Raw genomic sequence first — 15,613 nt, forward strand, 5'->3', positions numbered from 1 at the left:
AGTAATTCAATGTGGAACAGGAAGCCAATGTGCTTCACGTAGTAGCAGAGTAACACGATAATATTTTTTTGCATTGTGAATAAGCTTAATGGCAGTATTTTGAATTAATCGCAGTATTTTGAATTAATTGCAGTTGGCAAGTTTCTTTTTGGGTGATTCCATGGTATAAGGAATTGCAGTAATCTATGTGTGAAATAATCAAGGAATGAATTAGGGTTTGGATGGAGTCCTGTTTGAGAATGGAGGTTATAGAGAGAATTAGTGGGAGTTTATATAAGCATTTTTGGGTAACTGCATGATCTGGTTTTGATAGGTGAGATCTTTATCTAGGATAGTTCCTACTAATTTGACTTTAGGTTCAATTTGGATTTGTTTGGCGTCTATGCAGATTGGTCCTTTTAAAGATTCGTTATTTTTAACCAGAAAGAGAATGCCACAGGATTTGTCTATATTGATAGATAACCGGTTAGATTGGAGCCAGTGACCGATTTTGTCAAGTTTAGTATTTATTTCTTGAATGTTGCTTGTGTTTGAAGGGTTGATGGGGTGCAAAAGTTGGAAGTCATTGGCATAGGCAAAAGTGGTAAATCCTATTGATTGAGCTAAGGTCAGAAGCGTAGCTAGAAAGATATTAAAAAGTAGGGAAGAGAAAAGACAACCCTGTGGAACCCCGTAGGTTTGAGTGATTGGAGAAGAGGAGGAACCTCTAGAATGGACTTTGAAGTACCAATCTGTAAGATAGGAAGAGAACCAAAGAAGGGCATGACCTAAAATTCCACTGTTTTTGAGGTAATGGAGGCGGAGGGCATGATCGATTGTATCAAACGCTGTTGATAGGTCAAGAGATACGAGAACAGATTTGCGATAGTCATGGTAAATATAGATGGTGGTGATGAGACAGAGGAGAGATAGTTCCGTGGAATGGTTAATACGGAGGCCTGTTTGATTAGGGTGGAGCAAATTGGTTTTCTTGAAGAAGTCATAGAGTTGATTGAACACTATTTTTTCCGTAAGTTTGGCAATGAAAGGTAGGTTGGCAATGGGACGAAGTTATCGCAGTTGGTTTCATCTAAGTGTCATTTTTTTAATGTTGGAAAAACTAAGGCAGATTTCCAGGATTTAGGGAGAGCATTAATGGAAAGACTTTTGGAGACCATTTCAAGAAGAAAGGGGCCAAATATTGGGAATATTTTTTTTTTTTGACTGAATGGTGGAATATTCTCAATAGGACAGTTAGAAGTGTTCATAGATTGAATGACTTTTAGAAGAAGATCACCGAGAGATGGGAGTTTGAATTTTGAGAGGGTGCTGAATTAAAGATGATTATCCTGACTGAGAGGGTCAAGAGGGCCTATTGATGGAGTATGCCTGAGATGTTTTCAAATGTTTTTATTTTTAGGTCAAAGTGGTTGGCTAAGTCTGTTGCTGATGGTTGATTGAATTGGGGGGTTGGTGGTTTTTTTTTAGTATGGAGAAAGGGAACGGACTATGGCAAAGAGTGCCAATGAGTTACGAACAGTCGTGATTATTTAGAGTAATGTTCCTTCTTAGCTAGCTGAATTGCACTTTTGTATTGAGTTGCTAAATCTTTGAAATGTCTAAAGGTGATGGTTGTTCGAGATTCAACAACCTGAACAACCTGTGAGACTACTTTGAAGGATGTTAACAGTTAGTTTGTACTTGTACTTTGTTGTTCATGTTGCACACTGTATGCCAGGGCTCAGTGCTGGATCCGTGCTCTTTAACATCTTTATTAACGATCTGGACATAGGTACGACGAGCGAGATGATTAAATTTGCAGACGATACAAAGTTATTCAGAGTAGTGAAGACGCAGGGGATTGCGAAGATTTGCAATGTGACATAATCAGGCTCGAGGAATGGGCATTGACATAGCAGATGAGGTTCAACGTGGATAAGTGTAAAGTGATGCATGTCGGTAACAAAAATCTCATGCACGAATACAGGATGTCCGGGGCAGTACTTGGAGAGACCTCCCAGGAAAGGGATTTGGGAGTTCTGATCGACAAGTCGATGAAGTCGTCCACGCAATGTGCGGCGGCGGCGGCAAAAAGGGCAAACAGAATGCTAGGAATGATAAAGAAGGGGAATCATGAACAGATCAGAGAAGGTTATGCCGCTGTACCGGGCCATGGAGCGCCCTCACCTGGAGTAGTGTGTCCAGCACTGGTCGCCGTACATGAAGGACATGGTACTACTCGAAAAGGTCCAGAGAAGAGCGACTAAGATGGTTAAGGGGTTGGAGGAGCTGCCATACAGCAAAAGATTAGAGAAACTGGGCCTCTTCTCCCTCGAACAGAGGAGATTGAGAAGGGACATGATCGAAACATTCAAGGTACTGAAGGGGACAGACTTAGTAGATAAGGACAGGTTGTTCACCCTCTCCAAGGTAGGGAGAACGAGAGGGCACTCTCTAAAGTTGAAAGGGGATAGATTTCGTACAAACATAAGGAAAATCTTCTTCACCCTGAGAGTGGTAGAAAGCTGGAACACTCTTCCGGAGGCTGTTATAGGGGAAAACACCCTCCAGGGATTCAAGACAAAGTTAGGCAAGTTCCTGCTGAACAAGAACGTGGGCTGGTAGGGCTAGTCTCAGTTAGGGTGCTGGTCTTTGACCACAGGGCCGCTGCGTGAGCAGACTGCTGGGCATGATGGACTACTTGTCTGACCCAGCAGCGGCAATTCTTATGTTCTTATGATTTCAAATGTCATGTGTTTTGCATCTCCCCTACCAGAGATTCCTGTACTCATCTCTTATCTGGTGGCAACATAAAGAAGTACATGCCACACACTTTCAGACGTATATATTGGATTTCCAGTGTTGGCATATTTTCAAGAGAAAAAAATAGTTGCCATGGCTTATGAATCAACCCTCGTATTTTCAACAGAAAATCGAAGTCAGGTTACGTCATATGACTGTACTCTGCACTTCAGACTTGCAGCAATATGGTTTAGATGTTTCAAGGTTCAAGTTTATTAGGTTTTTAAATACCGCCTATCAAGGTTATCTAAGCAGTTTTACAATCAGGTACTCAAGTATTTTTCCCTATCTGTCCCAGTGTGTGTTTACCCGCACTTTGCTTTACAAAGCTCACCTACTCCCTGAAGAAAGGGTTGAAACAGATACTCCATCAGAGAGGTGTTGCTGCTAAGCAAGCTAAGTACACAATGGTTACAATTTAAGTGCATTTAGCTGTTTTATTGATGAATTGAATAACACATATTTATAAAAGAAAACTTATGAATTATTAACTATAAAGAAGATTGAATATAAGATTTGAAACAAATACAAGAATATAAAATAAACCAACAGGACTAATGAGGAGTCCAGCCGGCTTTAGTCTGCTGACCCAGCTGGCATTCTGAAGACTCTGAGGTTGCAAATTAGCAACTGCTGGCAAAAAGTTTGCACTTTGAAATATATATAAAAAATCTTTTTGTATGATAGATTTGGAATTTGAGAACTAAAAAATACATTATATTTAATATTTATTGTATTCTGCACTGTCATTGAACAACTAGATTGCCCTATGTATTTTTAACATAGAGGAAGAAAACTATAAATATGAAGAATTATTTAAAACGTACCAGAGTGCGGTAGCATCTGTCTGTGAGAGGAGTAATGACAAGTCGAGGGGAATTTCCAAGATACTCATAGGCATATTTTACATCACAGTTGATGATACGAACACGGACATTCTCATCTTCCCAGTAATATCGCAGCTGAGCAAGCCACTGGAAATCTGTTTCATGGGAAACCTCTAAATAAAAACATAAATCAAGTTAAGTAGGGACAAATTTCCTAAAAGAAAAGTCCAAACAGGATTTGTTGCTAAGACACATTCCTCTAATAATACCAGATTGGATTTTCATATGTTAAACTTAACAAAAGACATAAAAGATCCTTAGGCGACTGCAGGCTTCCTACTTCCAACGTTTTAAAAAGGTACGTCAGAGGTTCAGGAGAGGTTTGGAGTGGGGGTGGGGGTGTCCAGTGGCAGAAGGGTGTGGGCATTCCTCCTGCCATTTTTGGGGGGTTCGGGAGGGTGGCAGGGGACCTCCCTGGATTGGGCATCCCTCTTGCCATTTTTGCTACTGTGGGGGAGGGGGGTTGCGGTGCCCTAACAGCAGTGACAGGAGGCTGCTTCCCCTGTCACTGCTGTTAGGGCTCTGTGCATGTGTTAATTGCTCACTGAGCGATTGATCGGTCGTGTTTGCATGCGAACTTGATAGCGCATTGATCGCTGCTGGAGAATTGGCCAGCAAATGATCTATTTCAAGTAATACTCAGAGTTTTAAATCTCAGACCTTGATACAGGATAACTTCAAATCCTGTGTCACTCTTCATAGTTCTGAAACCAAAGCATTTAACAAGATTTTTTCTTCTAAACAAAAGCAGATAAGTGATAATTTTCTTACTATCATACACAGCAATGGACAATAGTAAATCAAACAAGTGCAATGATTGAGATTCCAGACACAGATGTATAACAGCTCATTGTGATCCAAAGTTTGGTCTGCGATTTAAAACTCAAGGCACTGCTTGAAATAGATCATTTGGAGTATTATTTAGTTCATTGAGAATATACATACTGTGCCAGTTTGTATTTTTTGTTTCTCTAATGATAGACTTTATCTGGCTGGTTTGGCAAATCATTTCCCCTGTTTTTTGGGGTATCCTTAAATCTTATACAACATAAAAAGGATATGTTTAAAAAAGTGCATGCTCACATTCACATTGTACAGCATGCATTAATTTGTGTTATTTATAGCAATTCTTATTTTTGCAATTAGGAACTATATATTAATAATACAGATTAACAGCATTAGCATACACTAATGAGTTAGTGCACTTCAGAAAATCTAGCCCAAAGAAAGCTGTTTGGTAGACAGTTTCTGCTAGATTAAACATACTTAGATTAAACATACAGTACTTAGATCAATAAGCAAAATATCTAAGTCATTAACTTTAGGATTTATACATCTAAATCTGGCAAACTGAAAATGTTCCCCAAATTCCTAAATTTAGGTAGCCAGGAAAAAAAAAAAAAAAAAAAAAAGACTCCTAAATTGGGAAAACTAGAAGATGGATTCACCCATATTCAGTGTTATTTAACTGACAAGGAATGGCTCCTGGCTGGTTAAATAACACTTATCTAAGCACTAATATACAACATGAGATGGCCACTGAATATTAGCACTTAGTGGCTAGCAAATAGTTGGCTATGCTGTGCAACTTAGCTGACTATCCATGAAATTTAAAGGGATGAATGGATGGCTAAGGTTAGTAGTGAAATCAGACCATGTAAATAGCTGGATTATCTTTGGCCACTATAAATTTAGCTAGCCAGCACTGAATATTGATTTAGCCAGTTAAATTTATAGTGGCTAAAAATAGACCAGATTATGGATTTATGGTTTTTATTTATATCCAGCTTTACACAAAGCAGATTCCAAAAGCACATACATAAGTAAAAAAAAAGCCCCATAAATACACACATTATAAATGCACATACATGCAAACACAGTCTTAAAATATACATATAAAAGACCACCCTATGCTCACAAACAGTACTTACTCCCATGCCACAGTTATCCACCCCTGTCTCTTTATATCGTTTAAACATTCAAGTCGTAAAACTACATTTTCTTCTCTCTTAGGACCTATATTTCATCTGATTGAACAGGTGATGCTTCAACAGAATTCAGCACTGATTTTCATCTCTAGGCATCTAATGTTGGAGAGTGACTAACAAATTTAAATTTAGGTGCCTTGATTTTAGTTACCTAATGTTAAGCCAACTTAAGATACTCAGTTTCAAAAACCTAAATTCCTATATTTACCGGAAAGAGATACCTCACTTATGGTCCTTAGCTGCAGTAAAATATGGCTTTCATGCACCCTTGTGCGGATTCCTCTTGCATGCTAAAGTCATTTTTACTGCTGCAGTATAATGGCCAATTTTCCAATTTTTGAATTAATAGTCATTTCTTAATCTTGCCATTAGAATGCAGCCAATAAAAACAAATAGTGAATGTGCACTGACTGATACATATTTCAAAGACAGTGACATGAATTGTGGCTAGGTAGCCACTTTAACCTGCCTAACGCCACTTCCAGCATTGGTCACACCTACTTTGGCATTCCATGGCCTAAAATGGTTACCTAGCCACAATTCCAGTTGCCTTTTATTTAGGCATCAGTATTCGGTAGGCACTTCAACACTGCTGTTTTTGCCATTTCTGACAGCGTTTTTCAATTAATATAGGAATCAGCAGGGCGCCTACAGATGCCTAAGTTAAGATGCTGGTTATAGAATTTTCCTCTTAGGGCTTATGCACTAATCCTGCACTAGCCTGTTCGCATATGGTAATGTAACTGCATTAAATAGCCTACTCTCTACCTCCAAACAAGCCCACTCCAACAAAAATTTTAAAATATATTTTAGCACACATCAATTTGGAATTGAGCACATCCCACAGTAAACTGTAGTAAGCTCGCGCTAGCACTTACTGCAGCTTAGTTAAAGGGCCCCTTAGCTTCCTAAATTTAGGAACTCTGCATTTTTTTTGACTAACAGTCTTAAAATAATTTATTATACTATAATTAAGACATTATTAAAAACATATGGGGGCCTTATTCAAAAGCATTTACCGTATATACTCGAATATAAACCAGGATTTTTGGGCCAAAAAATTGGCCCAAAAATGGGGGTCCTGGTTTATATTCGGGTCAATGCCCCCTTCCAGAATTTATTTTTCAGGTCATCATCAGGCTCTGCCCCTGCCTCCCTCCCTGCCCTAGCGTCATAGGTACCTCATCTGGCGATCCGCGGTGGAGGTGCAGCGGGCAGGAGTGAATTTTCCAAGTTCCTGCCCTGTTGCTAACTGACTGCCGGAGTTTCTTAGGCTGCTGAGTGACACAAGCAGGAGCACAATTTGGCGCTGCTGCTCAGTACTGAGAGGCATCCTTACTGGCTCTGTGGCGAAGAAACTCTGGCAGCCAGTTAGCACCAGGGTAGGAACTTGGAAAGTTTGCTCCTGCTTTCTGCACCTCCACTGTGGATCACCAGATGAGGTACCTATGAGGCTAGGGCAGGGAGCGAGGGTGTAGAATCTGACAGGAAAGGAAGGAATGGTGCTGGGTGCAATGCCTGACAGGGGGGAAGGAGGGAAGGGGGCTGGTGCAATGCCTGACAGGGGGGGAAGAAAGAAAGTAAGTAAGGGGGCTGGTGCAATGCCTGACAGGGGGGAAGGAAGTAAGTAAGGGGGCTGGTGCAATGCCTGACAAGGGGGAGGAAGGAAAGGTGCTGGGTGCAGAACCTGACAGGGGGGCAAGGAAAGGTGCTGGGCGCAGAATCTGAACAGGGGAGGAAGGAAGGGAGCTGGGTGCAGAGCTTGACGAGGCAGGAGACTTGAATATTAATCTACCTGACTGTATTAAATTACACCTTAGTATTAGATTAAATATAGGGGGGGGAATGTGAAAGATAATAATTGATAATTGTTTATTATTAATATGGGTGGGTGAGTAGGAATTTCTTTTATATTTATATGTTTGAAGGAATTTAAGTAAGATTGTCAAGTGATTAGTTAAAGATTTTCTGTTTGACTATTATACACTTGTTGAAATATTTGAAAATGAATAAAGATTAAAAAAAAGAAAAAAAAGAAATCTACCTGACTTAGATTCGAGTCAACCATTTTTCCTCCTTTTGGGGGGAAAAAGGGAGTCTCGACTTATATTCAAGTATATACGGTATGTGGTAAGCTATGAGAGAGATTTTCATGCAGTGACGGCAATGCATGCAAATCTCTCTTGTGAATACTTATTGTGGATATCCTGAAAACCTTACTGGCTGGGGAGCCTCTAGAACAGGTTTGAGAAACACTGTTGTAGTTAAGTGTATTTTTATTTTTTAATGCTGGCCATAAGATAAATTTTAAATGGACAAGTTGATGTCTATCTAAAATATATTTGTTTAGTAAAAGAAATTGCTGGGGCATTCCAGGGCATGCCATAATCTTTCCAAGTATTCATCCACTATCCAGATAAATTATTCTATTTAGGTGAACAGCTATTTAGCTGTCTAAACTTGGAGCTGTTCTACCTTTAACAGACACATCCATTGAACACTGGAAATACAAATAAATGGATAAATCTACCACCTATTTTTATGTGGTGGCTGGCATATGAATATTGCTGCACTATGCCCACATTAAAATAAAATTAGACATAAAAAAGTACATACCAGATTCAATCATTTCCATGACAACATCCCGTGCATGCACATCAATAGTGACTAAAGCACCCAGGGTAATTCGGGTTTGCTTGGATAACTTTCCTCTTACCAGTTCTACAATTTCATTAAGCTGAAGTTGAAGTAGCTCATAGTAATCTTTTAAACCCTATAAAAATAATATAGAAAAGTATACAATCAAGTTATAGTTGCATACAAAGGTCTGGGCACTCTTGGTCAAACTTTTACCCCCTCTTCTACGAAACCGTGCTAGTGGTTTTTAGCGCAGAGAGCCGCGCTGCTCCTGATGCTCATTGAGTTCTTATGAGAGTCGGGAGCAGCGCAGGCCATTCAGCACAGCTCTCTGCGCTAAAAACTGCTAGCGCGGTTTCGTAGAAGAGGGGGTTAGTGAACAAAAGCTAACACAACTTCTCCAAAGTACCAGATTATAACTTATCTTTGGCTACTACTGAAACAATATGAACTAAATCCAAATCCAAACTTAAAGGCTAATTTTTAGTCTCCATCTCTTGCATTTTCCTTCTTTCCTGCCTGGAATACTGTTATAAATGCGAATAGATACATAATTTTTTAGGTATCTTGGAGAGCTTCTTTTACCCCTTATTTGATTTGAAAATTATATGCTGGGGTTGGCATCAGCCTACCCTAGCATTCCCCTACTTCCCCTTCTGATTTAAAAATGTAGGTAAGAGAGTCATCAGCCTCACCCACCTCTCCTAGTCCTCCGCACCAGGCTCCTACCTTTCCAAACTCAAGGCAGAAGAGGATACAATCTTACATCTTCTCAATTTAGTATCCCCCACTGCAGAGAGAGTCATTGTCAGAGTAACAGAGGATGTCAAATCAGAAAAAAAGTCAGATTGTCATCTCTTCTGGATTGACTTCAGAAGGATTTTGAGGGATGCCAGGGGAGAGTCAGAAGAAAGGATGACATGGGAGAAATCTCTGCTCCTGTCACCCCTCCCCCCCAAAAACCCTTTGCTTATATTACCAAATGAGCGAAAAGAAAAGGGATAATGAAGAGGCTGATGGTAAAACAGGGGGACAAGACTTTTTTTTTAGATATATTAATGATAGAAATTAGTGCAAAAGTGGCATTGTGAGACTCAAAGGTGAAGGGAAGAAATATATATAAGCTGATAAAGATAATGATGAATTACTTAACAAATATTTCTGTTCTGAAATCACAGCTGAAGCGATGGGTGCAGGACCACAGAAGACAAATGCAAACAGGGATGGAGGTGTCGTAGACCCCAAACAATTTTCAGAGAATTGTGTTTGTGAGGGGCTAGTTAAACTAAAGGTGGAAAAAGCGATGGGGCCAGATGATGCACATCCGAGGGTACTGAAGGAACTTAGGGAAGTTTTGGTGGCTCCACTGAATGACCTTTTCAATGCTTCTCTAGAGTTGGGGGTGGTACCAGAGGACTGGGGAAGGGCAGATGTGGTCCCTCGCCACAAAAGTGGAAGTAAGAAAGAAGCAGGGAACTACCGTCCAGTAAGTCTGACACAGAGAACAGTAACATTTCTGGAATCCAGTGGATTACAGGAGCCAAGGCAACATGGATTCACTAGGTCTCATTGAAAAGGATTTAGGTCCCAATTCCTGCCCCATACTTTCTTTGTCTCTGTCATTTGGAAGTCAGGTACCTGGGGACATATCTTAAAGACCAGAAATCGTCTTCCAAAACATGTCCAAATTTTATTATGAGTTTCACATCTTTTATATGAATCAGGTTTGTCAGCATGTGACGTAAACACAAACCATATATGGACACAGGTCACATGAAACTTTAAACACATCAGCATTTTTTCTATCTGGAGATTGAAGTCCACTGAGGGTCAGAAAAAGCCTTAACCAGCAGAGCTTCTAATCTAAATCTGTCTGTAAATACGGCTTAACAAAACAATTGAATTCACTTCACATTATCTCTGTTTAAACATTCATGTCCTTGTATTCTCTTCAAGGAAGGAAAGACAAACAGGGCCTGGTCTTCTTACAACTTTAAACAACAAATGCCTAAGGAAAATTATTAAAGTTCTGATACGTGTCCCTTCACTCATCAGGCAAATCTGATCAATGTGTAACTTCACTGTAATGTACAGTCTCTTCATCTGTTAACCGCATAGAACTTCCATGGTAATGCGGTATACAAAAAGGAGAAATTAGGTTCTTACCTGCTAATTTACTTTCTTTTAGCTTCTCCAGACCAGTAGAGGTTAATCTTTACGAATGGTATATATCCAATCATGACCAGCAGGTGGAGACTGAAAACAAAACTGTGGGACAGTATATAATATACTCCCTTCTCTATTTACATCAGTCTGCGAATAGCCAAGCAGAACTAAGAACTGGAAACAGAAATAAACAATACTCCGAACAGGAATAACAACTAACATACCCAAATGCTGTTGGAAAATGCAGAGGAGAAATACCAGAAGGAAAAATGTCCCCACAGCTCGCCAGCTAAGCCAGCCGAGCCACAGCCGCTGTTCTTTAATTCTCCCCGGCCCTAGAAAAATACTAGAACCCGCAGCAAAAAACAAAAGCTGCCCGCGAAACAGCCCCAACAACAACAGACAGGGTGGGGACCTCTACTGGTCTGGAGAAGCTAAAAGAAAGTAAATTAGCAGGTAAGAACCTAATTTCTCCTTCTTTAGCACTCTCCAGACCAGTAGAGGTTAATCTTTACGAATGGGACGTACCAAAGCAGTCCCTCACACGGGCGGGACCCCCGAAGGGCTGACACCAGAACACACACACCGAACACCGCGTCCTGACACGCCAGAACATCTACCCGAAAGAGTCTGACAAAGGAATACAAGGAAGACCAAACCGCAGCCTTACAAATGTCCACTGGAGGCACGAGCGACGACTCAGCCCAAGAAGCCGCCTGACCTCGAATAGAATGAGCTTTGAGAAACTCCGGAACGGGCTGCTGCCCCAGAAGAGAAGCGGAAGCAATAGTCTCCTTGATCTAGCATGCAATAGTAGCCTTAGAAGCACCAGCCCCTCTAAGAGGACCAGTCAGAAGGACAAAGAGATGATTTTATTTCCTGATCTCCTGGGTCCGCTGCACATAAGAGCGAAGGACCCGACCAACATCCAACTTGCGCAGCTGTCTTTGCTCAGAAGAGCCCTCCCAACTACCCAAGACCGGGAGGACCACAGATTGATTGACATGAAAAGGAAAAACTACTTTCGGCAGAAAAAGAAGGAACAGGCCTCAAGACAACCTGCTCCCTAGAAAACTCCAAGAAGGGAGCCCTACAAGAGAAAACCTGTAGCTCAGAAACACGCCTAGTGGAAGAAATGTCCACCAAAAAGACCGTCTTCTGAGTAAGGTCCTTCAAAGAGCAGCCGCCCAACGGTTCGAAGGGCGGGTGCATCAGAATAGAGAGAACCAGACTAAGATTCCAAGAGGGAACAGAGGGCCGCACAGGAGGCCTGAGCACCTTGGCCGCCCGCAAAAAGCGAATCACATCAGGAATGGCTGTCAAACGCTGACCTGTCACAAACCCCCGAAAGGCTGACAAGGCCACAAGCTGAACCCGGAGAGAAGCCGAAGCCAGGCCTCTATCCAGGCCATCTTGCAAGAACTCTAGGATGTTAGGCACAGAAACGCGAAGAGAGACCACTCCCCGCACCTGGCACCACCCCTCAAAGAAGTGCCAAATCCACACAGAAGCCTGGGAGGTAGAGAGCCTCCAGGACCCCAAGAGTGTAGAAATCACCCTATCTGAATACCCCTTCTTACCAAGGCGACCCCTTTCAAAAGCCAAGCCGTAAGACAGAAGGGAGACGGGTCGAACATGGGAATGGGACCCTGCGTCTGAAGGTCGTCCAAGGGAGGCAGAGGAAGAGGATCCGCCATCAGAGTGTCACCAGATCTGCGTATCACGGATGTCGAGGCCAATCTGGAGCCACCAGAACCACCAGACCCGGATGGCGAACAATGCGGAGAAGAACTCTGCCCACTAATGGCCACGGAGGGAACATGCACAACAGCCCCTCTGTTGGCCATGGTTGAACCAGAGCATCCAGACCCTCGACCAGTCCATCCCTGCGATGACTGAAGAAGCGGAACACCTCGGCATTGCCACTCGTGGCCATCAGGTCCATCAGGGACTGACCCCAAGCCTGCACTATCAACTGAAAAGCCACGGGGCTGAGACACCACTCTCTGGGATCTAAGATGTGACTGAGGAAGTTCGCCTGAACATTCTCCACCCCGGCCATGTGAGAGGCCGAGAGGTCCAGAAGGCGTGCCTCCGCCCCAAAGCATGAGCCGAGCCGCCTCCTCCGCCACCTGAGCGCTCTTGGTGCCTCAACGATTGACATAAGCCACCATTGTGGCATTGTCAGACAGGACTCTGACTGACTTGCCCATCAAGAGGGAGCGGAAGGCTAACAGCGCCAGAGGAACGGTTCTGGTCTCCAACACATTGATCGACCAGGACGCCTCCTCCATGGACCAGGTGCCCTGAGCTGAGTGACCTAGACACTGAGCCCCCCCAACCAAGGAGACTGGCATCCGTGAGAAGCATCGTCCACTGCGATAGATCCAGACTCATCCTCTGGACCAGATGAGAGGTCTGAAGCCACCAATGAAGACTGCAGCGCGCCAAGCCTCACAGAGGGACAAGGACCTCCAAACTGTGCTCTGGGGTGACCATCTACGGAGCAGAGCATACTGAAGAGACACATGTGGGCCCGCGCCCACCTCACAACAGCCAGGAACGCTGCCATCGACCCCAAGACTTGGAGGAAATCCTACGCCCGAGGACACCGGGACGCCAAAAGAAGGCGAATCTGAGATTGCAATTTGCTTACCCGGGCCTCTGGAAGGAAGACCTTCCCCAAGGAGGTGTCGAACAGAACCCCAAGGTACTCCAGATGCTGAGCGGGGACCAACCGACTCTTGGAAAGGTTGACCACCCAGCCCAGTGACCGGAGAAACTCAACCACCCAAGCCGTAACTCAGGTGCTCTCCTGCAACGACTTCGCCCGAATCAACCAGTCATCTCAGTAGGGGTGCACCAGAATGCCCTCCAACTGCAATGCCGCCGTGACGACCACCATCAACTTGGTGAACGTCCGGGGAGTCGTGGCCAGGCCCAAGGGAAGCACACAGAACTGATAGTGCAGACCCAACATTGCAAAGCAAAGAAAGAGCTGAGGAGAGGTCCGAATGGAAACAGGCAAGTAGGCCTCCGCCAGAGCTAGAGAAGTCAGGAACTCCCCCGGCTGAACCGCCAGAAGGACAGACTGCAGTGTGTCCATGCGAATAAAAGGGAATTCTGAGAGTCCTGTTGACCTCGGTTTAAACCAAGGATGAGCCGAAAGGTCCCCTCCCTTTAGGGCCCCACCAAGGAAATGGCATACCAGCCGAGACCGCACTCCTGAGGGCACACTGGACAACTGCTTTGAGTTCTAGCAATCGCTGAAGGGTCTGGCGAAAGGCTTGCGTCCTTTCGCCACCTGACATGGAGAGGCTAAATATGATCAGGCAGAGAGCGGGCAAAATTCAAGTACATAACCGTCCCGCACCACCACCAGGACCCACTGATCGTACGTGATCTCGGCCCACTTGGGAAACAAGTTGCGAAGCCGGGCACCCACGGGAACCAAAGGGGGCGCCGGCAAAGAGCCATCGCGCAGGACGGGCAGCAGGGGAACCGGGGGGGAACTCCCAGCCCCCTGACGGGCCCCCTGAAAGGACTGCATGCGCTAAGCCAACCGACCCCGGGGAAAAACCGGAAGCCTGGAAAGAAGCAGTCCCATGCCCCAGGCGAAACTTGCAAAATTCCCGCAGACGCCCCCGGGCAATGCCAACCCGAGACGCCGGGCGGGCACGGTCCTCAGGCAGACGGGGCACCTCAGAGTCCGTCAGAGTCTGAACCACTGGATCTAAGTCCTCTCCAAACAAAAACAACCCCCAAAAGGGAAATTTTGGGAAGTTCAGTTCTGGACGCGGCAACCGCCGACCAAGCGCGAAGCCACTAGGTACAGCGTGCGGCCACCAAAAGTCCCAGACTTAGCCGCACCAAGTCACAAAGAACAACCGAGAGGAACGAGGCAGTCATCTCAATCTTCACCACCTCCTGATCCACTAAGAACCAGTCATCAGACTCACGATCCAGGACATGCTCAGACCACCGAAACACGGTGCGAGCCACCAGCCCCACACAAATAGCTGCCTGGACCCCCAAGGCAGAGACATCAAAATTATACTTAAGAAGTCTCTCTAACGTACGCTCCTCAGAGACCCTAAGAGCAGAACCGTCCATAACAGGCACGGTATGCCGCTTAGTAAGTGCCGAGACCACCGCGTCCCCCATTGGCGAAATTAAGGTAGCCCTATCCCCCTCCGGGATGGGATACCCATGAGCCAAGGCGCACACCAAACGAAACGGCGCCCGTAGGCCACTGCACCAGGACAAAATCCCGAAAATCCTGACGCACAGGAAAAGAGCGGGAAACAGGACAGACCCCCTGAAGCAGAGGGGCCCCCATACGCGGGGTCTCCAGTGGCGCAACTTCAAAAATGCAGCACCAAGGAGACCTGCTATATCAGGTCTAAAAACTCATCCCTCTGAATAAAAAGCGCACCACGGACGCATCTGCTCTGGAAGACGGGAAACCCGCTGCCCCGCTGCCCCGCTGCCAGCGGGCGTCCCCTCTAGAGGATCCTGGAAGCCCGCCAAAGCGGCCAGGTCCTCAATCATGCCAACACGCTCCTCCGACCACCAATTTGCAATCCAAGCCCCCCCGCGGGCGCTTAGATGAGGGAGGAGGAAGAGGGGACGCCAAATGAAAAGAGGGAGGCAAAGCCATAGGGTGCGCGGAGGAAAACCACCCCCGAAACCAATTGTCTGCACAAAGAAATAAATTAAATTGGGGGCAAAAAACCCCTGGGGGTCCCCAGGGACTCCCTGCCTCAGCAGGGGTCCCTGCTGAAACCTGCCCCTGTGTTTGCAATACAGGGGAAGGTCACCTGAGGTTGCAGACAAAATGGAGGGGCCAGACAGAGAAAATGGCGAAGTTCCCGCCAAAAATGCTCCCTCCATGGCCTGTAGCGGCTGAGAAGCCTGAACAGTCCCAGCCGCTAAAACAGGCAAGTCGGCATCAGCTGTCAAAAAATCAGCTGAGGGAATCCTTCGGGGAATCCCTCCGTGGGCGGTTGGGGAAGACCGGGCTTCCCCACTGCTCCCAGCCGACTCGTGAGGCACCATCGGCGGGGAACTCTGGGCACCTGCAGCCGCTGCCGACGGAGCTCCACCACCTCACTGGCCCAAACTACTGAGTTCAGTCCGGCCGCGAGTGCCTCG

The 15,613-nt window shown here is 45.0% G+C and overlaps 1 protein-coding gene across 2 annotated transcripts in view; it reads right to left on the reverse strand.

Annotated features, from left to right (window-relative positions):
* Positions 1-15,613, reverse strand: part of DNAH12 (dynein axonemal heavy chain 12) — a 451,362-nt gene that overhangs the window by 277,305 nt on the left and 158,444 nt on the right. For both annotated transcript variants that reach the window (XM_033925718.1, XM_033925717.1), the window contains exons 24-25: positions 8,273-8,429; positions 3,609-3,781 (exon numbers count right to left, since the gene is read on the reverse strand). In XM_033925718.1, the coding sequence (XP_033781609.1) occupies positions 3,609-3,781; positions 8,273-8,429 (330 nt within the window). The remainder of the gene's footprint in view (positions 1-3,608; positions 3,782-8,272; positions 8,430-15,613) is intronic.

Source organism: Geotrypetes seraphini, chromosome 17 (assembly GCF_902459505.1).
Source record: "Geotrypetes seraphini chromosome 17, aGeoSer1.1, whole genome shotgun sequence".
Lineage (NCBI taxonomy): Eukaryota > Metazoa > Chordata > Amphibia > Gymnophiona > Dermophiidae > Geotrypetes > Geotrypetes seraphini.